Source organism: Carcharodon carcharias, chromosome 22, assembly GCF_017639515.1.
Source record: "Carcharodon carcharias isolate sCarCar2 chromosome 22, sCarCar2.pri, whole genome shotgun sequence".
NCBI lineage: Eukaryota > Metazoa > Chordata > Chondrichthyes > Lamniformes > Lamnidae > Carcharodon > Carcharodon carcharias.
Genome location: NC_054488.1, coordinates 62,048,571 through 62,073,480, shown reverse-complemented (window position 1 = coordinate 62,073,480; position 24,910 = coordinate 62,048,571). Strand labels below are relative to the sequence as shown.

The 24,910-nt window shown below is 41.8% G+C and overlaps 1 protein-coding gene across 2 annotated transcripts in view; it reads right to left on the bottom strand.

Annotated features, from left to right (window-relative positions):
* Nucleotides 1-24,910, bottom strand: part of LOC121293722 (C-Jun-amino-terminal kinase-interacting protein 4-like) — a 240,007-nt gene that overhangs the window by 184,673 nt on the left and 30,424 nt on the right. For both annotated transcript variants that reach the window (XM_041216938.1, XM_041216939.1), the window contains exon 2: nucleotides 8,539-8,659. In XM_041216938.1, coding sequence (XP_041072872.1) covers nucleotides 8,539-8,659 — 121 coding nt within the window. The remainder of the gene's footprint in view (nucleotides 1-8,538; nucleotides 8,660-24,910) is intronic.

The following is a 24,910-nucleotide window of genomic DNA, read 5'->3' as shown; positions in this document are numbered from 1 at the left end:
TCTGTCTTTATTTTTAATTCTTGAGAAAGTGTAGTCACAGTTCACTATTAGATGTCTCCAAGACACAAGAGCAACACAATATCTTGTCTCCAGGAAGAAACACATGACAGCTCAACACACAAGAGAGGAAATAGTTTAATCCTTTGCATACAGAAAGATGTCAAAATATATTCTCCATTTTCTCTCATGATAAACCTTGCAAAACAGATTTTGCTCAAATTTTACCAAGTTTTCCCGAGGAAATGGCAAGATTATACTACCATGCAAAACATAGGCTAGTACAGAAACTAATTGTTACATTTGAAAACTTGATCTTTTATGTAGTAATTTTACTGAAAAGGGGGTAATACAGCTGGGAATAATTCACATTTTATACACAAAGACTGTCTAACAGGTCAGCCAGTAAATCCACTACATGGCGGCATCCTGAATTGTATACAGATCAGGAAGATCCCAGGTTCATTCCCTGGTTGTGCCAAATATTCTTATCTCAGCTGGCAAATTTTTTGGGATACTACAACTGACTTCTGTGTGCTGAGATTAGAAAAGTTGGGCTGGGCTCAGCAGCGGACTAGTGTACAGTGATCCCTGCTGGAAAGCTTAGATGTGTGGAAGAGTTCCAGGATATTGGGGCTTGGTGACTGAAGGCTGGTTATGGGAAGAAGAGGGAGAAAATGCTCAAAGCATAGCTGAGTAGTAAAGTACCAGAGGGGAAACTAAAAACCCAGGAGTACTTCTCACATTTGTTCAATTTAAAATGAACCTGACTTCCAAAGCGATAGTTTTAACAAATATGGCAGAGTAGTATAAAAGTAGCAGAAGGCTAAAAAAGTGGCAACATGCTTTCCAGGGCATTAGGTAGGATGCTTACAAATATTAAGTATAAACCTGAGGAAAATTGTTATATTGTGCCAATTGTTTAAAAAGCTTTCGGGATTCTTGCTTTTATAAATAGAGGCATAGAATACAAAAACATGGAAAGTTGCGCTAAACTCCTATGAATTATTAGTGAGGCATCAGTTGGCATGTGTCCAATTATGGGTGTTGTACTTTAGGAAGGATGTCAAGCCCTTGGAGAGGGTGCAGAGATTGACTGGACTGATACCAAGGATGAGGGCCTTTAGTTATGTGAAGAGACTGAAGAAGTCAAGGTTGTTCTCCCTACAGCAGGGACATAGAAACAGAAGTCAGCCATTTAGCCCCTTGAGCCTGTTCTGCCATTCAATGAGATTGTTGTTGTTCTCGACCTAACTCCATATATCTGCCTTTGCCCCAATCTCTTAACATCTTTAGCAGAGATGGTTAGTGGAGATTTAATAGAGGGGTTGAAAATTATGGAGAGTTTTGACAAGAGTAAATAAAAGAAACTCTTTCCACTAACAGGAGACTTGGTAACCAGGGGGACACAGATTTAAGGTAATTGGTAAAGAAACCAGAGGGGAGAAATTTCAGTGCAGCCCAACGAGCTTCTTCCTGAAAAGTGCTGGAAGCACATTCAATAGTAATTTTCAGAAAGGAATTAATATATATCTAGAAAGAAAAAGAGGAGTGGGACTATGCCAGCACAGGCGCTTGAGCCAAATTGACTCCTTATGTGCTGTATGAAGAAACACAGCCTTGCATTTATATAACACTTGTCATGACTACCTAATGCCTCCAAGTGGTTTACAGCCATTGAAGTGTAGTTTCTTTTACAATATAGGAAAACACAGCAGCCAATTTGCACACTGCAAGCTCCCACACACGGGAATGGGATAATGACCAAAAATCTGTTCCATTGTGACGCTGATTGAGGGATAAATTTTGGCCAGGATGCCAGGGAAAAACCCCCTGCTCTTCTTCAAAATAGTGCCAGCGGATCTCTGAACAGCCACCCAGGGAGTCAGATGCTACCTTGGTTTAACATCTCATCCAAAAGCCAGCACCTCTGACAGTGCAGCACTCCCTTATGACTGCACTGGAACATCAGCCTTGACTTTTGTGCTCAAGCCCTAGATTGGGACTTGAACCTGGAACCTTGTGACTCAGGGGCAAGAGTGCTACCAACTGAACCATGGCTAACAGTGAGTCTATGATTCAGCTTTGTTTGTGATTCTTCTGCCAAAGCAAAATCAGAAGCTTTTCTGCATCTATTTAATGAGTTGTTATGGTTACAGTTCACACTTACAGTTGGAGTGTCAGAATACAGCTGCTTAAATTATCCACTGTTACCGGCTTGAAGAAAATAGCTTCAGATGGTAAAAATCTCATGCGCATGTAATACAGAAATGTAGAATCACTGAGTGTTACAGCACAGGAAGCAATCAGCCCATTGCACCTGTTCTCTGAAAGAGCTTTCCATTTAATCCCATTTCTTCTTTTTACCAAATATTTTTCAATTTCCTTTCAAAAATTGTGATGAATTAAGCTTCCACATGGTTTCTGAAACGGCATTCCACCATCTAATCTCTGGATCCTCCTCTTGGTGACTTGAAATTTGCACCTCAAGTCGCCAACAAGCCATTGAGAGAAAATGGGATTTCCCATATTTATCTATTGGTTTTCCCTATTTATCTGTTGTTTTGAAGTGTTGTCACTGTTGTAATGTAGGAAATGCAACAGCCAATATGAGCATAGCAAGCTCCTACAAACAGCAATAAATAACCAGATAATGTGATGTTTATTACAGCCAGTTCATAGCCTCGGTTCAACATCTCATCTGAAGCACCGCACTTCACTCAGTGCTCCACAACCTAGATCATGTGCTGAAAGTCTCTGCCTCAGAAGCAAGAATGCTATCACTTAAGGCAAAGCTAACGCTGTGGAGAAGTCTTGTTCTTCTAAGGTTTGACCATTTAGTGCATATTTCCTTTCCTATTCTTCCTATAATACACAACCTCACATTTCCCTGCATTACATTTCTTTCAACATCCATCTCTCCAATCTGAGCTTGCCTATGCCTTCCTAAAATAACGTGATAGCCTACTTTACAATTAATCACTCTCCCTATTTTTGTATTGTCTGCAGAATTTGATATTCCATCCCCGACACTAGAGTCAGAAAATGTGTATATGTATAAACATATGTAGTTCATGGCCATGTAGTATTCTTGTTTGCTCTGGTTTTGTGATAATCCAGGCCAGATTTCTATTTTTTTCCACATTTCAAACAGGTCTTAATTCTATTTTGTGTCACACTCTAAACACACTAAACCCCATGACCTTGCTAACTCTCTCTCCTCAAAACCTGCCTCATCAACCCTACCTTCAACCTCTACTCCCAATCCTACCCTGGCTGTGTCTGATCATTTTCACCTCTGAAGTACTTTGAGGTGTTTTATTATAATAAAAAGGCACTACACAAGTGGTTGTTGTTTAGATCAGATGCTTGTGGAATTAAGGATGGTGATGGAGAAGTTAGGTATTAGTAGCATACCACTGCTTAGCGCCATCCAACCCCCTAAATTCCTCACAACAGCGACTGCTCTTTGAAAGTACTTCAATGGATATGAAGCACTTTGGGACATCCTGAGGTTGTGAAAGGTGCTGTATAGATGTAAGTATAAATATTAATTGATTTATACATGCATAATAAAAATCCATAATAAAAAACCATAAAATATCTGATTAACAAATGAATCATACATATAACATCTATCTTTCCTCATTAAACCACAACTTATTAAACTAAAAATGCAGTTCAACGTCAAACAGGATGTTAGTGTTTTAAAAGTCAGGAATAAACGCACTGCTATGATCAAAAATTAATTCTGTAAAATTCCAATGATTTCTTTTGAACAGCTGACTGGCTTGTCACACATCCAAGACCATCATCATACCTAAAGTCTCCAAAATTATGATAAGAAATCTATATTCACCTATAGAGCTCCTGTTTGTCCGATATACTATCCTGATTATTGCACCCAGGTATCTTAAGAACAAGATGAAAGAGCTAAGGCTTAGGGACCCTGAAACGTGCATGTACTGCTACAGTTTAATCAGCTAAAATTGAATATCAAGGATAGAGAATAAAGACAAGGTCCCCTGGTACAGAACTCATAATATTTGGCTCATAGGCTCAATTATATGGTCCCCCCACCGGACATATTTTCAGTGAGGGGGAGGGAGACATAAAGCATGATGGGCAGCTAGCCCACCGTCTTCCCACCCACCCACCCCTACCCAGTCCCCATAATACAGTAGGCAGGTGAGCACTGAAATCAGCAGCCTGTCCGCCATTTTGGAAAAATAATTAATGGGCCATTGAGCTTGTTAACAAGCTAATTGACCTGAATATCATGCTGCCCATGCCATAATACATTTGGTGTTCACACACCGTTGAGTGTTAGAACTCCACTTTTTGAACACAACTGCTGGTTAAAAGGCAAGAAGGAAGAGGGAGTATGAAGTTCAGAGGGTGGGGGGGTGGGTTCCTGCATACATAGGGGACAATACCCTGCAAAAGATTATATCCTCCCTTTGTGCCACCCCGCCTGGGCTCCAAAACACATCCCCCTTTCCCCTTACCTAGGTGCCTGATCCTGATCCTTTCCCGCCTTAAAAGCAAAGATTTGCCTTAGTCTGGAATCCATTGCTCTTCTTCCTAGGGTCTGTTTGCACCAACCACTGCTGAGTTCTGGCACTGTTGGGGCTGCCGGAGCTGCTGACCAATCTGGTTAGCTGGCAGCTCTCACGGGCAGTACTTCCTCTATCTGAGGGGCCGAAGATCTGATTGTTTTGGCCACCCACAACGGGTTATTGCTACTGGGTGGCCTTTCTTTTATAAAGTCAATCAGTTTGAACAGATTTATCTATGACCGCTTCTGCACAACATGAAGTGGCCAAACAGTTGAGCGAATTGTTACAACCACTTTTGAACAAGTTTTCCATATACACAGTGAAGGATTTGGAAGGCCATACAGGACTTAAATATCGACAGCAATGCTGTGTCCATGTGCTCATTTGACATTGCTAGCCTATTCGCCAATATTCCACTTAAAGAAGCCATAGATTTTTGCGCTGCAGCACTGTATCATGATGATCTAGGCCCAGCACCATTGCGTAAATCAATATCCGTTGAACTTATGAACTTGGCAACTCACGCAGTTGACTTCGGTTTAATGGCACCATCGTATGCCAAAATAGATGGTGTTGCCATGGGATCCCCTCTCTCCCAGCTCTTGCAAACATCTTTGTTGAGTACCATTGGAAATGTACCTTTGATGGAGTGACACATAACCTCCTGCCCCTCGCATATTTCCGATATGTGGATGAGACGTTCATTATATTTAAATCTGCAATTGCATGTAATAATTTCCTTACACGTCTTAATGGGCTCCATGCGGCGCTCAAATTTACCTTTGAAATGGAGCAGTCAAATGAACTCCCTTTGTCTGGTGTACTGGTTGGGAAATCTGTCAGGGGGTTCTCTACCACTGGCTACCACAAGCCAACCTTCATTGATCAATACACGAGGTGGGATTCTTACAGTTCCACATGCTACAAGATTGGCCTTATTGGCAACCTCATAAATAGGGCTCGAGCCATTTGCTCACCATACAAGCTTGATGCTGAAACAGGGTAAATCAAAGGCATCCTGCAGGATAATGGCTACCCTGATCAGATCATTTTGCGCTGTACATCACGCAAACTCATGGACTGGTCTAAGGCCATCACTTTCAGCCCTGGAAAAGTGCCCAGTCTTCCTCAGATTGCTATGGAAAGACAAGGTAACCAAAAATTTGAGCAACAGGTGGAGCTAGCTGTTTTATACTGCTACTATGCAGTAGCAACACTACCAAGATGCTGCCGTCAAGCCTGTCAGGAAGATATAATTTTCATAATGTTATTGAAATTTGTTGTAAAGTAGAGTAATAGTGGGGTGTGTGTGTGAGAGAGAGAGAGAGAGAGAGAGAGAGAGAGAGAGACTGACTTATGAATTAAAGGCAAATGACCTAAAGGCTTTGATGTATCAGAAGATAAGCTAGGTTTGAAATGTTAAGTAGGTAAACATGGGGAAAGTTTCAGAATGTGAGGTGTCAAGGGAACATTTACATTTTTATATAAATCAGATTAGCCTGAATTCAAGAGAGGGGATGAAATGTTTCACCTAGCCAGGAGAAGTTAAGAAACAGTGTAATTTATTTTTCCCAAAGATTACTGGTAAAATTGGTACTATGATAGATTTTTATTACTAGAGAGGTAAAGTCCAAAGATATAATGAAACAATGGCATATTTGCATTCAAAGGGGAAAATATGTATAAAGGAGAGAAGGCTGTGTTTAAGGGCAGGAATCCTAAGATCTAACACAAATGTGGAAAGCCTCCAGCATCTAAGCCTCAAGCTGCTGTCTACAAGGAACTGAAGCTGAGAAAAACTCACTTTGAATTCGACTGTTCAGGATATCATGTGTTACTTTGCCTGGGTCTCCTAAAATCTGTGCATCTTACTGTTGCCTTAATGGAAGTGTAACTGGGGGTTAGATTAAGTTATCATAGTAGTAATTTGTACATCCATGTATGTGCTTAGTCATTTCTTCTATTAATAAATGTTTAATTTAGTTTTGTAAGAAACCTATAAGACTTGGTAGCCTTCCTTTTACTGAATTCAAAGCCCGCATCTCAAAATAAGTACAAATTGCAAATAGTTATGACAGCTGCTTCAAGTTTCCCTCTGGGATTTGAGAAATTTGACATTTACCATCCACCTGCCATAACAAGCCAAAAAGATGTTCTGCCTATCACAAATGAGTAATGTGGTATATGAATTTCAGTGCCAGTGTTATGCTAGGTACGTAGGCTGTATGACCCAAAGACTGGCGGATCATATCAAACAGCATGTCCCTTCCACTGTTCGCAACAGGCAAGGTATGGACCATACCCAACCAGCCCATGCTTGCAAAACTCTATAAAGTGTCTAACATTAGATGTGATTCTGCGATTATAGAACATATGCTAAATAATCCTATGTGCCAATTTAAGGTCACCAATCGGGCTCGAAGTGTGGCATGTGTGTGTGTTGGGAGCTACACATATGAATACACAGGGCCAGACAGAAAGAACATGTACACACATTGCGCCTGTTTCATCGAAACAAAATATGTGACAGCTATTAGCTGATTCATTCCTCGGGGCATTGCCTTGACCAATCAGGGTCAAGCTGCCTGGTTTAAATTTCAAAGAATGCTTGGCAGTTAATTGTCAGTCACCACCAATTAGTGCACTATCCATGGCAATGCCTCCACCGGAGTCCACTTGCCAACCAATCAGCGCTTTCTTCTCATACAGTATAAATTGTTGATTTCCCCTGACGTTGGTATTCTTGCAAAGTGTCCTGATGAGTACAAGATGAAAAGCTTCAACATTTTTTTTAGCCATAAATTAGAATTTATTTTGTTGGGGGGGGGGTGCAGGGGGGAAGGCAGAAAAGGGAGAGAAACGGTAACAATGTCACTAAATTATTTGGGAATGCAGCACTTAAAAGATCACCAAAATATCCACATTTCCTTCAACATGTAAGCACCCATCGCAACTAACTGATTTCTTTACCTCTTCCTACACTGTCAATTTCACTAACAGAGGGGAAATTCCAACAATCCACCACCTTAAACAGAGGCAAGCAAATGGTAGTGGGTTAGAGGAAGATGGAGAAGAAGTCAACAAAAGTTTCTTCTTCCTCATCACTATTCAATGACTACTACTGGAAATACAGTGTGGGCATCGACAAGACCAAGATTAAATTCCATTATCACACCTCCCACAGCCAACATTCACTGTCAATGCCAATGCAATGTCCACTTGAGCTAGATACTGCAGGATACTTGAAAACATACCATACTAAGGAATCAACTCTCCTCACACTGCACACGGGGAACAGGACAGAATAGGACAAGGTACAAACAGAAGAGAAAGACTACTGAAGAAATTAATGAGGAACAAAGATTTGTTTAACTATACCAGTGGGAGGAGAATGGCAGAGCACAAAGCTCACCTGTAATGTTTACTTCAAGAACAATTTAATTGACCCCATTAAAAGGGGCACAATTTTTAATAAGCCCTCAGACCTCTGACTGATTTTATCTTTGTAGGAAGCTTTCACAGAAAGTGCAGCATTATCATTTCAGAAGTAAAATAGTGTGAATGCTGAAATAAGTGTGATATCTGAAATAAAGATAGAAAACACTAGGAACATTCAGGAGGCATCTGTGAAGATAGAAACAGGGTTAATGTGTCAGGTCTGTGACCTTTCACCAGAATCAGACTGAATGGTCACAGAACTGAAACATTAACTTTGTTTCTCTCCCCACAGTTGCTGCCTGACCTGCTGAGTATTTCCAGCATTTTATGTTTTTATTTCAGCATAATCTTTTCTACACAACAAATGGTAATGTTGGGAATTTTTACTTCCCACAAATTCTGTCCTTGTTTTGAACCCACCCCAACTTGAAAATCCAAAAAAAAAAATGCCTGTAAGTTTCTATGCTGAACTATTGGCCCAGGTGTCTGGATTATTAGCCTACTGAGATAATCTTTATTGTACAATACCCTCCAGTGTACTTACTCTGATCTGCATAATTTTTTGCTTTGAGTTCAAGCTGCCGTGTCTGTGATTCCAACACCTCCACACGAATCTGTAAGTCCTTCTTCTCCTGCTCTTGTGAATCCTCAAACTCGATGAATTTCTAGGATAACAAAGGAAATGCACGGTTTATATTTTTAAATTCTAAGTAGATATTATATTTCCAATAAATTAGATAATGCAAGACAAATTTGGGGTGCCAAACATTTTTTTATAAAAATTCTTCATACCCAAGATGTGAACGTCACTGGCAAGACCAGCACTTATTGCCCAGCTTTACATAACATAGTGGCTTTCTAAACTACTTCCGAGGACAGTTAAGAGTCAACCATACTGCTTTGGGCTTGGAGTCACATGTAGGCCAGACTGAGTAAAGACAGCAGATTTCCTTCCCTAAAGGACATTAGTGAAACAGAGTTTTTTTAATCAAAAACAAAAACAGAATTACCTGGAAAAACTCAGCAGGTCTGGCAGCATCGGCGGAGAAGAAAAGAGTTGACGTTTCGAGTCCTCATGACCCTTCGACAGAACTTGAGTTCGAGTCCAAGAAAGAGTTGAAATATAAGCTGGTTTAAGGTGTGTGTGTAGGGGGCAGAGAGAGAGAGAGAGAGAGAGAGAGAGAGGTGGAGGGGGGGTGGGTGTGGTTGTAGGGACAAACAAGCAGTGATAGAAGCAGATCATCAAAAGATGTCAACAACAATGGTACAAAAGAACACATAGGTGTTAAAGTTAAAGTTGGTGATATTATCTAAACGAATGTGCTAATTAAGAATGGATGGTAGGGCACTCAAGGTATAGCTCTAGTGGGGGTGTTTTTTTTTAAAAAATGGAAATAGGTGGGAAAAGGAAAATCTTTATAATTTATTGGAAAAAAAAGGAAGGGGGAAACAGAAAGGGGGTGGGGTCTCTCTCTCTCTCTCCACCCCCCACACACACACCTTAAACCAGCTTATATTTCAACTCTTTCTTGGACTCGAACTCAAGTTCTGTCGAAGGGTCATGAGGACTTGAAACGTCAACTCTTTTCTTCTCCGCCGATGCCGCCAGACCTGCTGAGTTTTTCCAGGTAATTCTGTTTTTGTTTTTGTTTTGGGTTTCCAGCATCCGCAGTTTTTTTGTTTTTATCTCAAGAGTTTTTTTAATGATAGTCTGGTAGTTTCACTGTCACCATTACTAATAAATCTGGAATAAAAAGCTATTATTTAACTTTATGAATTTAAATTCCCCAGATGCCATGGTGAGATTTGAACACGTGTCTCCAAATCATTCATCCAGGCCTCTGGATATCAGTCCTATAACAGAAGTGAAACTACATAAATCTCAGATTTTTACAGTAATTTATGCAGGTGGGTACCTTGTTTAATCTTCTTTGTGCCCTAGCAGTATGTAGATTTGATCCTGTGCCAAACAAGTTAGTATTGCTGGTCAGTCATCAGGAAAGGGGAGGTACTTCCCCAATAAAACTGGATGTACTGCAGGGCACATCAATGACCCGGGAATGTATTGTGAAACACACAGTGATGTCTGGATGCTTTTAACCTTACAAAGTATTACTTGCTGTTAATCCATCGCCAACTGAACAGTTTGATAAATTGAAAAATTAAAACAGCCAATAAATTAAGTCGTAAGATCACCAGCAAAAAATGTGTCTCCTTCTGCATAGTTGAATAGTTATCCAAAGATAGGAAAAAGAGCATGCAAGGAAAATAAATATATTTTCCAACCAACATAAACAGTGTTGACTAATTCAATTAATTGGCTTTTAGAAATTGCTCTTGATCAGACAAATCCCCCAGGGAAACACCATTTAGGTGCAGTAACCCACAGTAGATACTCAAGGCAGAAGGTAGTAATTCTCATTGTAGCAGCGTGCATTTCTATTTCCCTCCTGAAGGAACAACGCTGTATTCCATTTGAGTACATACATATCGCAGTTCTTCACAACATTATTAAATGGTTTACTCATGTGTTGCATACCTCTGTAGTCAATGATACACAAACCCTTTCAATTATTCCCCACTTAAGGACAATAAATTGGGTAGAAATTGCTCCCATGTCACAGTTTTATTCATTCCTTGCCTTGGGCTTAAGACATTCAAAGTGGAAAGAAATGCAAACAATTTATCCACCTCCAGGTTTATGCAACTTATGTGTACATACTGAGTGCAATCTGCAATCAAATGGGAACATTTCATCATAAAATCATGTTCAGAACTGCACCTAGTGCTGGGGGATGGAGGGTAGTGCTTTTGGAAACACCTCTGCAGAAACACAGAAATTCAAGTTTTCAGTAAGTGAAAACTGGGATCTTTACTACTATAAGCAAAAAGACAAACACACACACACTCTGACTTCTGTATTTATCAGAGAACATCCAAACATCAGGTCTTGAAAATAAATGCATCCACACTTCGGTGCAAAAATTCAATGGGGGAAGAATACATTTTTTTGCTTCTCAAGCACAAGTTGCTGACTTTCAGAACATCCTAATGTAACTCCTTTTAAAATCTGGTAAAGCAAAGCACTTCTAGGTAACACATTAAGAACTCAGGTCTCCCTCTACTTTGCCCTAATAACGCTTGTTACCCCAAACTGCAAAAAACATGAAGAAAACCATTCAGCTCATCATGTTAACTAAGTTCACTGGCCCTCCTCACAGCCCTATATCATCTTCAGCTTCCAGCATTTCTCTACCTTTTTTTATTCATTCACTTGGACATCACTGACAAAGCATTTATTGTCTATTCCAATTTGCTGCAGTCCCTGTGGTTGATTCCTTTGAAAGATGCAACATTCTTGCCCTCAGCCACTCTATGGCAAAACATTCCAAGCTCCAACAATCTTACACATATATTTTAAAAAAGTTCCCCTACCTTCTCTCCTCAGTAGCAATTTTAGTTTAAAAACTCAATCATTCACCACAAACAGAGGATCTCTTCTCCCCATTCAAAATATCAAAACCCTTCATAACTCTTTAAAAACCATTAAATCACCTCTTGGCCTTCTCCCCTGCTAGTGGTAATAGTAACAGTATCTCAAATCTCTCCAAGTAACCAAAGTCCCTCAGCCTTGGCATCATCCAGGTGAATTTACATTGTATACATTCAATTACTTTGCTATTGAAACACCCAAAACAGCAGGGTAGACCATTTCTCACTATTTCCTTATAAAACTTACCTCCCTGCTCTTGGATTGATGACCCTAATTATTAAAAAAATGCTGTTTTGTTAACAACACAAATAAAAACCAAAATAATATACCAGTACATCCTTAAACATCTCTACCTTGAGTTTATGCTTTAATTCCTAGGTCATTTGCCCAAAATGCTAAAAATGGTAGCTCGAATCATATTGATTTTTGCCTCCTGGGCTTAAGGACACAAAAATCAACTCTGTAACCCTCTCTTCCTGGCCCAGCTGAGTTTTTTTTATTCTTTCGTGGGATCTGGGCATTGCTGGCAAGACCAATATTGCTTCCAGGACTGTCACTGACCTCATCTCCTCTGGGGATCTTCCTCCCGCAGCTTCCAACCTGATAGTCACCCAACCTCGGACGGCCCACTTCTACCTCCTACCCAAAATCCACAAACAGAACTGTCCTGGTAGACCGATCATCTCAGCTTGCTCCTGCCCCACAGAGCTCATTTCTCGTTATCTTGACTCCCTTCTCTCTCCCCTTGTCCAGTCCCTTCCCACCTACATCCGTGATTCCTCTGACACCTTACGTCACTTCAACAATTTCCAGTTCCCTGGCCCCAACCGCTTCCTCTTCACCATGGATGTCCAATCCCTCTACACCTCCATCCCCCACCAGGATGGTCTGAGGGCCCTTAGCTTCTTCCTCCAACAGAGGCCCGAACAATCCCCAACCACCATTACTCTCCTCCGTCTGGCTGAACTTGTTCTCACACTGAACAATTTCTCCTTCAACTCCTCTCACTTCCTCCAAATAAAAGGTGTGGCTATGGGTACCCGCATGGGCCCCAACTATGCCTGTCTCTTTATGGGGTTATGTGGAACATTCCTTGTTCCAGTCCTACTCAGGCCCCCTTCCACAACTCTTTCTCCGGTACATCGATGATTACTTCGGTGCTGCTTCGTACTCTCGTCGGGACCTGGAAAAATTTAATAATTTTGCTTCCAATCTCCACCCTTGCATCATTTTCACGTGGTCCATCTCTGACACTTCCCTTCCTTGACCTCTCTGTCTCAATCTCTGGTGTTAGACTGTCCACCAATATCCATTACAAACCTACCAACTCCCACAGCTACCTCGACTACAGCACCTCACACCCCGCTTCCTGTAAGGACTCCATCCCATTCTCTCAGTTCCTTCGCTTCCGTCGCATCTGTTCCGAAGATGCTACCTTCAAAAACAGTTCCTCTGACATGTCCTCCTTCTTCCTTAACTGAGGTTTTCCACCCACAGTCGTTGACAGGGTCCTCAACCATGTCCGGCCCATCTCCCGCGCATCCGCCCTCACACCTTCTCCTCCCTCCCAGAAACATGATAGGGTCCCCCTTGTCCTCACTTATCACCCCACCAGCCTCGTATTCATAGGTTCATCCTCCGCCAGTTCCGCCAACTCCAGCATGATGCCACCACCAAACACATCTTCCCTTCACCCCCCTTATCGGCATTCCGTAGGGATCACTCCCTCCGGGACACCCTGGTCCACTCCTCCATCACCCCCTACTCCTCAACCCCCTCCTATGGCACCACCCCATGCCCATGCAAAAGATGCAACACCTGCCCCTTCACTTCCTCTCTCCTCACTGTCCAAGGACCCAAACACTCCTTTCAAGTGAAGCAGCATTTCACTTGCATTTCCCTCAACTTAGTCTACTGCATTCGTTGCTCCCAATGTGGTCTCCTCTACATTGGAGAGACCAAACGTAAACGAACACCTGCGGTCTGTCCGCAAGAATGACCCAAACCTCCCTGTCGCTTGCCATTTTAACACTCCACCCTGCTCTCTTGCCCACATGTCTGTCCTTGGCTTGCTGCATTGTTCCAGTGAAGCCCAACGCAAACTGGAGGAACAACACCTCATCTTCCGACTAGGCACTTTACAGCCTTCCAGACTGAATATTGAATTCAACAACTTTAGGTCGTGAGCTCCCTCCCCCATCCCCACCCCCTTTCTGTTTCCCCCTTCCTTTTTTTTCCAATAAATTATAAAGATTTTCCTTTTCCCACCTATTTCCATTATTTTAAAAAAAAACCCCACTAGAGCTATACCTTGAGTGCCCTACCATCCATTCTTAATTAGCACATTCGTTTAGATAATATCACCAACTTTAACTTTAACACCTATGTGTTCTATTGTACTATTGTCGTTGACATCTTTTGATGATCTGCTTCTATCACTGCTTGTTTGTCCCTACAACCACACCCACCCCCCCTCCACCTCTCTCTCTCTCTCTCTCCGCCCCCCACACACACACCTTAAACCAGCTTATATTTCAACTCTTTCTTGGACTCAAACTCAAGTTCTGTCGAAGGGTCATGAGGACTCGAAACGTCAACTCTTTTCTTCTCCGCCGATGCTGCCAGACCTGCTGAGTTTTTCCAGGTAATTGTTTTTGTTTTGGATTTCCAGCATCCGCAGTTTTTTTGTTTTTAAATTATTGGAACTTGAGATGCAGCTCAAACACAAAGTTGTTTTTGTTTCAGCTTAACTGGCAGCATTTGTTGCAAAGGCAGCCTATAAATCCAAAAACAGTGATCTGCTGTGCTGAAAGTTGAGGTTTAATTTTATGTTGTATAATTTTCATGTTGACATCGCATCTTGTTTCAAGCAAATGTAAAACTGAACTGGTGAGCAATGGGTAAAATAAGCATTTTTATTCCCCCAAAATAGTGATTCAAATCCTGATGGTGGGCTGCACATAAGCTATACACCAGCACAGGCTGATTGTAGCACTTCAACACGTGTCACGGAAACCACACCATGTTTCTGCAGGATGCAGAGCTGCATAACATTCCCCTAAAGGAAAGCATTTGTTCTGCTCTCTTCCCCATTAAAATGACAATCTTCTCCCCTCATTTTAAAAATGCTAAGGAAGTTGAGATTTTTTTATTCTTTTAACTCATTTACGGCTGTTTACCAACAAGGCTTTTTCACAGAATCATTAAATCAGATTTAGAAGACAGCTGCAGTACAGTTCCTAAATCTCAAACTAGTAGCATAATCATGTATACATATATCTCTTTAATGTTACAATAGATCTGCTATAAACCACTTTGCAAAAAGATATTGCTTTGAATTTTCAGATCCACAGTGTATATGCACCAGCCAATGGAAATCAGAGCAGGCCAGAAATGTTTGGATGTCAAACAGTTCAATGTCAATCTGAAAATGCCAAAAATATTGTACCCACTGCTGGACTTTTCTGATTTCAGAGGTACTGAAAAAGTCTAATTTGCATCTATGCACCAATCATACTTCAAAATGAGTGCAGAGTGGATTATTATGGCATCAAACATTGCATTTGCCAATCAGCTATCAGAAGAACTTCTTTCTGAGATGATATTAAATTATTGAAACTTGAGATGCAGCTCAAAATACAAAGATGCTTTTGTTTCAGCTTAACTGATAACATTAGTTGCAAAAGCAGCCTATAAATCCAAAAACAGTGATTTGCTGTGCTGAAAGTTGAGGTTTAATTTTATGTTGTACAATTTTCATGTTCCCTCCTCTCAGACCTGACCACTTGCACGCCCTTCTCATTCAGCCAACCACACTGGGAAACAGTACGAACCATTTGTCATTACCGCGGGCATCAATTACAAAGGTGCCTCTTAAACCAGATTAAGCATGCCGGATATTTCGGGTAACTCAAGGAGCTGTTTGCTGTGAAATTACCTATCATCAGGTTCTAAATTCCTATGCGAGGATGAACAAGTGATGTTAATAAGAGCATTAAGAAGCAGTTTCCCTGCCCTATAAACATGCAAGGGATCTTACAAAGTAGGTGGTTATTGGGAATGAGGGAAGTTGTATTACAGTTTTCTCCACATTCACCTTTCATTCACTCCAGTCACAGTCCCACTGCTCAGTTCTATGGTTTTAACTTCAGCAAATGCAACAGATTCATCGATGCACATTCATCGATGCACTGTCTGTTGGTACAAGGCCCTCTCATCACTGTTGGAATAAATTGTTTTGCAAGAAAATTGGGGTAAGCACATGCTCAGTGATATTTGCTCTTATGACACAGGGTTATTAGGTACTGTGATCCATCTAGAATGCACCGCCTATTTCAGTTAAATCACATTAGTACAAACGGTTGTCATATGTGGTGGTACCTTTAACCTTTCGAAGAGTGAACTATAATGATTTGCGTTTATACAGTCCCTTTATGTAGTGACATGATGTCAGCCTTGGCTCAGTGGTAGCTCACTCAACTGAGTCAGAAGGTTGCGGGTTCAAGCTTTGAGCACACCACCTATACTGTCAGAGCAGCCGTCTAACAAATTAAACATTAAACTGAGGCTCTATCTGCTCTCTCAGCTGAATATAAACAATCCCGTAGTAATACTTGGAATGAAAGAGCTCTACTACTTTCCTGACCAATATTTATCTCTCAACCAACACTAAAAATAGATGACTTGATCATCTATTTCAATACATTTTGTTGGACCTTCTCATATACAAAATCCACTGCCACATTTCTTATCTACACCAGTGACTTAATTGGCTGTGAAGTGCTCTGAGCTGTCCTGAAGTTATGAAGGACGGTGTGTGACTGCAAATTCTTTCTAGCTGGCTTACTTATTGACATAGTAAGTGGCCCAGGTTACTTCAGAACAATGAAACAATCAGTAAGAGTTCGAAGGAATGCTTGGAGAAACAGCTTTAGGAAGAGAAGAGTGAGAGACTAAATGCCCCATCACCATTGCTGAAATTAGTGGGGAGGGACTGCAGTGACGAGTATGACAAATGGAAAATGTGCTCCAATTAATGTCATAGGAATTTCTTAAATTATAAAACACACATCATGTTATTACAGATTTGGCTCTTATTCATGCTTCGCTGCAGTTTAAAAACACTTCCCACTGTCTGCCTTAGTTGCCTGCTGTGAAACATGGCTAGTCCCAAATAAACAGACAGCTCTGAAAGGTTAAGTGTTGAAATATGCCAATATCAATAACCTTGGGTGCTTATTTGGGCAAGAAAATTGTCATTTTAATCTTAGTTCTGAAATAGAGACAGAGCTAACTGCTTACCAGCCAGCAGAAGAATATATGCAACTAGCAGGCATTTTAGCTGACCAAGGGTCAATGCATCCGACGTAAATTGTTTGCTAATCCAGAAGCCTGAGACAGCATGCAGCTCAGGTGGGGTGGGCTTGGTGGGGGGGATATCTCCACGACTCCACAAACCATTTCAGCTGGTTACCTGATCAATTAAGGTAGCATTGCCTATTTTAATACCTGTGTTTCAGGTGCAAGTCCAGATTGAGTGTTATTAGAAGAGTTACCAGAAGTTTGTATCCTTGGTGTTTGAAATCAGGAACTGTTAGTTTTATGTTACAAGTTAATGAAATTTGCAGTTCCAGCTTATTTTTATTAATAAATTTGATGTATATATTATATAAATTATAGTATGCCACAATAATTATTATTTTATTATCCAAACAGTGAGGAAACAAGAGAAACCTTGAGTCATTACCAATGAACAAATGATAATAGGGAGGGGGTATTGTTCAACACCTAGACAACTCAACCAGGTAGTGTGTGCATATGGTAACCTTTCAATTTGTAGTGAACAAAGGCTCCCTTACAGGAGCGCATCTTAACATTTGGCACTAGAGTACCATATTATAGGAAGGATGTGAATACATTGGAGAGAGTGAAGAGGTTTATAAGAATGGTTCAAGGGATGAGAAATTTCATCTATGAGGATAGATTGGAGAAGTTGGGATCTTTTCCTTGGAGAGGAGAAGGCTGAGAGGAGACTTAACAGATGTTTTCAAAATCTTGAGGGGGCTGGACAGAATAGACAGGGAGAAGCTGTTCCCACTTATAAAAGGATCAAGAACAAGAGGGCACAGATTTAAAGTGATTTGCAAAAGAAGCAAATGTGATGAGAAAAAACTCTCTCGATGGGCCGAATGGCCTCCTTCTGTACTGTTAAGATTCTGTGATTGTGAGAAATATCGGGTGCAGAACAAAAATCATGTGTATTCCTAGAATGGAGTACATAACATATTTGGAGACTAATGGGGGAATCATGAAAATGCTGAGGGTAGAAATGTGGATACAGGAAGGGTATTCAACATGGACTTAATGCCAACAACCCTTAGAGGTTTGAGCCTAGACAAACCTATTCCCTACAGTTACTGTTCAGGGAGTCTGCTCGAATGTGCATAACTGTTGGCGTCAGGATATCTACAGGTGAATAGTTTGCTAACTCACCACAAATTCAACAACTTGCATTCGTATAGTGTTTTCATCAAAGAAACTCATTCATAAGGAGCTTCATAGGAGCGTCATCTGACAAAAATTTGATGCCTACCACTTGAGAGATACCAAAACAGATAACAAAGTTTATAAAATTATTCCAGTGTAGAGGGAGGCCATTTAGCCCATTAAGCCCATGTCTGCACTCTGCAAGAGGAATGCAGCTAGTCCTACTCCCCAAACTTTTCCCAATAGTTCTGCAAATTCTTTTAGCTTTAGGTGCTTATTCAATTGCCTGTTGAAAGTCACCACTGACCCTGCCTCCACCTCACTTTCAGGCAACATACTCCAGATCCTAACAACTCAGGCCATAAAATATTTTTCCCTCATGTCGCCTTTGGTTCTTTTGCCAATCTCCGTAAATCTTACTCTCACCCTTCCACCGAAGGGAATTTTCTCTCTATCTACTCTACCTATACCCTTAATGATCTTGAACACCTCTATCAAATCTCCTCTCAAACTTCTCTTCCAATCTATCACAAACAAACATAGAAATGCTGGAAAAACTCAGCAAGTCTGGCAGCATCTATGAAGAGGGAAAGAGTTGTCATTTCGAGTCCGTATGACCCTTCTTCAGAGCTATAGAGAAGTAGAAATGCAATGAAATTTATACTGTTTTTATCCTCCAATCTATCCATGTGACTGAAGCCCCTGATCCCCAGAATCATTCTCAGGAATCTTTTCTGCACATTCTCAAATGCCTTCACGTCCTTCCTAAAGTGTAGTGCCCAGCAGTGGGCACAATATTCCAACTGAGGCCATACCAGTGTTTCATAAACTTCATAACTTACTTGCTTTTCTACTCTATGCCTCTATTCATAAGGCCCAGGTTCCTGTATGCCTTTTTAACCACTTTCTCAACCTCCCTGCCACCTTCAATAATTTGTACATGTATACTCCAGGTCTCTCTGTTCTTGCATCCCCTTCAGAACTGCACCCTTCATTTTCCCTTTGCTCATCCTACCAAAATGTATCACTTCACATTTCCTTACATGAAATTTCATCTGCCACTTAACCTTCAATTTCACTGGCCTGTCTACATCCTTTTGAAGTCTAGCACCAACCACCTCAATTCTTCCAAATTTGTCAGCTACAAATATTGAAATTGTGCCCTGCACACCCAAGTCTAAGTAATTAATATAATTTAAGAAAAGCAGTAATCCTAGTACTGAGCCGTGGAGAACACCACTGTATACATTCCTCCAGTTCAAAAACAATCATTCACCATTACTCCCTGTTTCCTGTCACTCAGCCAACTGTAATGCATGCTGCTACTGTCCCATGCGTTCAACTTTGCTGCCAAACTCTATTATATGGCATTTTTTCAAATGCTTTTTGGAAGTCCATAAAGATCATAACAATGATATTACCCTCATTAACCCTCTGTGTTAGCTCAACTTGATGAGAGGTAGGTTTTAAGCATTTGGGGGAAAGAGAAGTAGAGCGGTGGGCTGATTAGGGAGGGAATTCCATAGCTTAGAAGCTAGATGGCTCAATGCGCCATTATTGGTCGTTGTGCAAAGTAAATGGTGCATGAACAAAAGATAAGAATTGGAAGAGCACAGTGATTTTGGAGGGTTGCAAGGCTGGAGCAGGTTTCAAAGATAGGAGAAGTGTGGCCATGGAGGAATTTGAACACAAGGGTAAGAATTTTAAAACGGAGATGTTGCCAAACTGAGAACCAAGGTAGGTCAACAAAGACAGTGATGATGGGCGAATGAGAGTAGCCGCAAGTTAGGACAAGGGCAAGAGCTTTGTTTGGATGAGCTCAAGTTTTTGCAGGTAAATATGCACAGATAGCTGTCAGTGCCCAATGAACCACAGCAGAATTTACTGTCTTTGGGGGAGGGAGAAGGAAAAAACTGCAAAATTGAAGTGGCCACTTTATCACAACACGACAATAATGCTGATTACTTGAAAAAAATGTTTTTATTTCAGTACATTACAAGAACATTGTAAATAAAAGGCAGCCAACAATGAACTCCAACTCCAGCATGATGCCACCACCAAACACATCTTCCCTTCACCCCCCCATCGGCATTCCGTAGGGATTGCTCCCTCCGGGACACCCTGGTCCACTCCTCCATCACCCCCTACTCCTCAACCCCCTCCTATGGCACCACCCCATGCCCACGCAAAAGATGCAACACCTGCCCCTTCACTTCCTCTCTCCTCACCGTCCAAGGACCCAAACACTCCTTTCAAGTGAAGCAGCATTTCACTTGCATTTCCCCCAACTTAGTCTACTGCATTCATTGCTCCCAATGTGGTCTCCTCTACATTGGAGAGACCAAACGTAAACTGGGCAACCGCTTTGCAGAACACCTGCGGTCTGTCTGCAAGAATGACCCAAACCTCCCTGTCGCTTGCCATTTTAACACTCCACCCTGCTCTCTTGCCCACATGTCTGTCCTTGGCTTGCTGCATTGTTCCAGTGAAGCCCAACGCAAACTGGAGGAACAACACCTCATCTTCCGACTAGGCACTTTACAGCCATCCGGACTGAATATTGAATTCAACAACTTTAGGTCGTGAGCTCCCTCCCCCATCCCCACCCCCTTTCTGTTTCCCCCTTCCTTTTCTTTTTTTTTCCAATAAATTATATAGATTTTCCTTTTCCCACCTATTTCCATTATAAAAAGAGGGGGGTGGGGGGGGGGTGGAATTATTTATTTATTTTAATTTTTTTTTCATCTTTTATGCTCTCCCCACCCCCACTAGAGCTATACCTTGAGTGCCCTACCATCCATTCTTAATTAGCACATTTGTTTAGATAATATCACCAACTTTAACTTTAACACCTATGTGTTCTTTTGTATTATTGTTGTTGACATCTTTTGATGATCTGCTTCTATCACTGCTTGTTTGTCCCTACAACCACACCCCCACTCCACCTCTCTCTCTCTGCCCCCCACACACACACCTTAAACCAGCTTATATTTCAACTCTTTCTTGGACTCGAACTCAAGTTCTGTCGAAGGGTCATGAGGACTCGAAACGTCAACTCTTTTCTTCTCCGCCGATGCTGCCAGACCTGCTGAGTTTTTCCAGGTAATTCTGTTTTTGTTTTTGTTTTGGATTTCCAGCATCCGCAGTTTTTTTGTTTTTACCAACAATGAACAGTCTCATTCAAAAAACTGGTACAGTTCATGCATTCATATTTTTAAGTTAGTAATTCTGGAAAAAACTATTAAAAACTAGTAAAATTCAGAGCTGAAGTCAGATGGACTTGAAACGTGAACTCTGTTTCTCGCTCCACAGATGCTGCCAGACCTGCTGAGTTTTTCCAGCATTTTGTTTTTATTTCAGATTTCCAGCATCTGCAGTATTTTGTTTTTATATTAAAAACTGATGCTCTGTAAAATTTTATTTGTGTTCCCTTAACAGAAAATAGCATCAAAATCACCAGCATATATTTCCACTAGGACTTGTACAAAGAGATGGCTCAAGAATACTTTTCCAGGAATGGAGGGGAAGTGCCCAAGGAGGAGGGATGCAGGTGGGGGGTGGAAGAGGAAAAACAGTGGATGCTTAGCAAGAGAAATAGTTGATCAATAGAGTTGAGAGAGGACACCCCAAAGGAACGTTTAAATTGCAGTGTTTTTTAAGGAGGGTTCTGAAACCAAGAGAAAGGTGGCAAAATAGAGGGCAGGATATACTAGCTTTAATGATAGGGCAGAGACCAAGAGGTAACTTGGTATCAGGGAAGCCAGGCTTGAATGCAAATTATGACTGTGGAGACCCTTTACGGAAGGTTGGCAACAACCCATGTCAATTCAATGGGAACCCCGTGATACTTTTCAAGGATGAGGATGGTGAGAGTACAAGGCTGTGTATGTGACGGTATAAGCAACAGCATACTAAACAAGTTGTAATTTTAGAAAGTAAAGGCTGGGAAGCCAATTGAGAAATATTCTATATCCATAAGCGAAAAGTCTCCCAATTATCATTCTCATTGGCATTATAATTTGCACTTTCATCATTTCCTACCAAACCCCATTGTTTCCTGGGCCCTCAATTAACTCCCCTCACCTTCAGATCCAATGCTTTATCTCATCCATGTATTCTCCTCAAGCTATACTGTCCCTGTGTGCACTCTACACTCTATGGAGCCATTCCTCTTTCCCCACTCCGCCATAGCAGCTATTATGCAGCTGCCTTCTGGAACTCATGTTCTCAGCTTTTCTGTTCTGTTATCTCCCTTTCCATCTTCAAAAGTCCTAAGACCCACCCCTTCCTTCTTTTCTCAGTTTCTACTGCTATACCATCTATTGTTGTGCGAGGAACACAAGCAGTTATCGACAAGCTGGACCATCAACTTTGCATATGTTCTACACTCTGGGACTTGCCTCTTCACCTTGGTTTCTCAGGCACAAATAAGCTCCCACGTAGCTCAGTTGGTAAAGACAACAGTAAAAAAACAAAATCAAAAGTGCTCGAAACATCATCCAGTCAGAGACCAGTTGTAGAGAACAGAGGAGTGTGGATCGAATATTCCGGAACTTAAAATAACACCCCAGTGGAGACACTACTAGCAATTAAAAAAGATCAAAATGCCAAGTCACAAGACCACAGTTGACCACGTAGAAATGGCAGTAACTGCTCCGAGCGAATCTTCAACAATGCCATAAACTTTTATCACAAAGTGCATGCACTTCCATTCATAATCAGGTCAAAGTGAAATATTTCTAAATGAAGCCTTCAATTTGAAGTCTTATGATCATGTTGCAAATTTTGCTTCTGGAAATTTGGAACCAATTTTCCATTCCAAGTCATAATAATTTTTAGTAACAAAACCACCTCAGATTGCAAGTATGCATCATATGATGAAGTGGATGCAATTCATAAAATGTCTCTTCACTGATCACTTAAACCATGCCAGGGCAGCAGAGTTTAATCATTATATAAAAACAAAAAAACTGCGGATGCTGGAAATCCAAAACAAAAATAGAAATACCTGGAAAAACTCAGCACATCTGGCAGCATCGGCAGAGAAGAGCAAAGTTGACGTTTCGAGTCCTCATGACCCTTCAACAAAACTAAGTAGAAATGGGAAAGGGGTGAAATATAAACTGGTTTAAGTTTGGGGGGAGGGGGGGGAAGAGGAGGTAGAAGGGGGATTGGGTTGTTAGGACAAGCAAGCAGTGATAGGAGGAGATAACCAAAAGATGTCACAGACAAAGGAACAAAGAGGTGTTGAAGGTGGTGATATTATCTAAAAGAATGCTAATTAAGAGTGGAGAGCAGGACAAGCAAGGGAGCTCGAGTGGGGGTGGGGTGAAATAACCAATGGGTGGAATACATTTAAAAATAATGGAAATAGGTGGGAAAAGAAAAATCTATATAAATTATTGGAAAAAACAAAAGGAAGGGGGAAGAAACAGAAAGGGGATAGGGATGGAGGAGGAAGTTTAAGAACTGAAGTTTGTTGAACTCAATATTCAGTCCGGAAGGCTGTAAAGTGCCTAGTCGGAAGATGAGGTGCTGTTCCTCCAGTTTGCGTTGAGCTTCGCTGGAACAATGCAGCAAGCCAAAGACAGACATGTGGGCAAGAGAGCAGGGTGGAGTGTTAAAATGGCAAGCGACAGGGAGGTCTGGGTAATGCTTGCGGACAGACCGAAAGTGTTCTGCAAAGTGGTCACCCAGTCTGCGTTTGGTCTCTCCAATGTAGAGGAAACCACATTGGGAGCAACGAATGCAGTAGACTAAGTTGGGGGAAATGCAAGTGAAATGCTGCTTCACTTGAAAGGAGTGTTTGGGCCCTTGGACAGTGAGGAGAGAGGATGTGAAGGGGCAGGCGTTGCATATTTTGCGTTTGCATGGGGAGTTGCCGTAGGTGGGGGTTGAAGAGTAGGGGCTGATGGAGGAGTGGACCAGGGTGTCACGGAGGGAGCGATCCCTACGGAATGCCGCTGGGGGGGGGGTGAAGAGAAAATGTGTTTGGTGGTGGCATCATGCTGGAGTTGGCGGAAATGGCGGAGGATGATCCTTTGAATGCGGAGGCTGGTGGAGTGATAGTGAGGATAAGAGGGACCCTACCATGTTTCTGGGAGGGAGGAGAAGGTGTGAGGGCGGATGCACAGGAGATGGGTCGGACATGGTTGAGGGCCCTGTTAACTACCGTGGGTGGAAAACCTCAGTTAAGGAAGAAGGAGGACATGTCAGAGGAACTGTTTTTGAAGGTAGCATTATCAGAACAGATGCGACGGAGGCGAAGGAACTGAGAGAATGGGATGGAGTCCTTACAGGAAGCGGGGTGCGAGGAGCTGTCGTCGAGGTAGCTGTGGGAGTCGGTAGGTTTGTAATGGATATTGGTGGACAGTCTATCACCAGAAATTGAGACAGAGAGGTCAAGGAAGGGAAGTGGCAGAGATGGACCATGCAAAAATGATGGAGGGGTGGAGATTGGAAGCAAAATTTATAAATTTTTCCAGGTCCCAATGAGAGCATGAAGCAGCACCGAAGTATTCGTCCATGTACCGGAGAAAGAGTTGTGGGAGGGGGCCGGAGTAGGACTGGAACAAGGAATGTTCCACATACCCCATAAAGAGACAAGCATATCTGGGACCCATGCGCGTACCCATAGCCACACCTTTTATTTGGAGGAAGTGAGAGGAGTTAAAGGAGAAATTTTTTAGTGTGAGAACAAGTTCAGCCAGACGGAAGAGAGCACTGGTGGATGGGGATTGTTCGTCCCAGCCCCAGCCGTGTATTCACTATACCCCCGACCTGCCCCTCTCCGACGCTGAACGTTCAGTGCTCAGCAAAGGACTTAGTTTCATAACCTTACGCCCTCATCTCGATGAATTTCAGGTTCGGCACAATGCTGAACTCTTCTTCCACCGCCTTCGTCTCCATGCTCACTTCTTTGGGCAGGAGTCCTCTC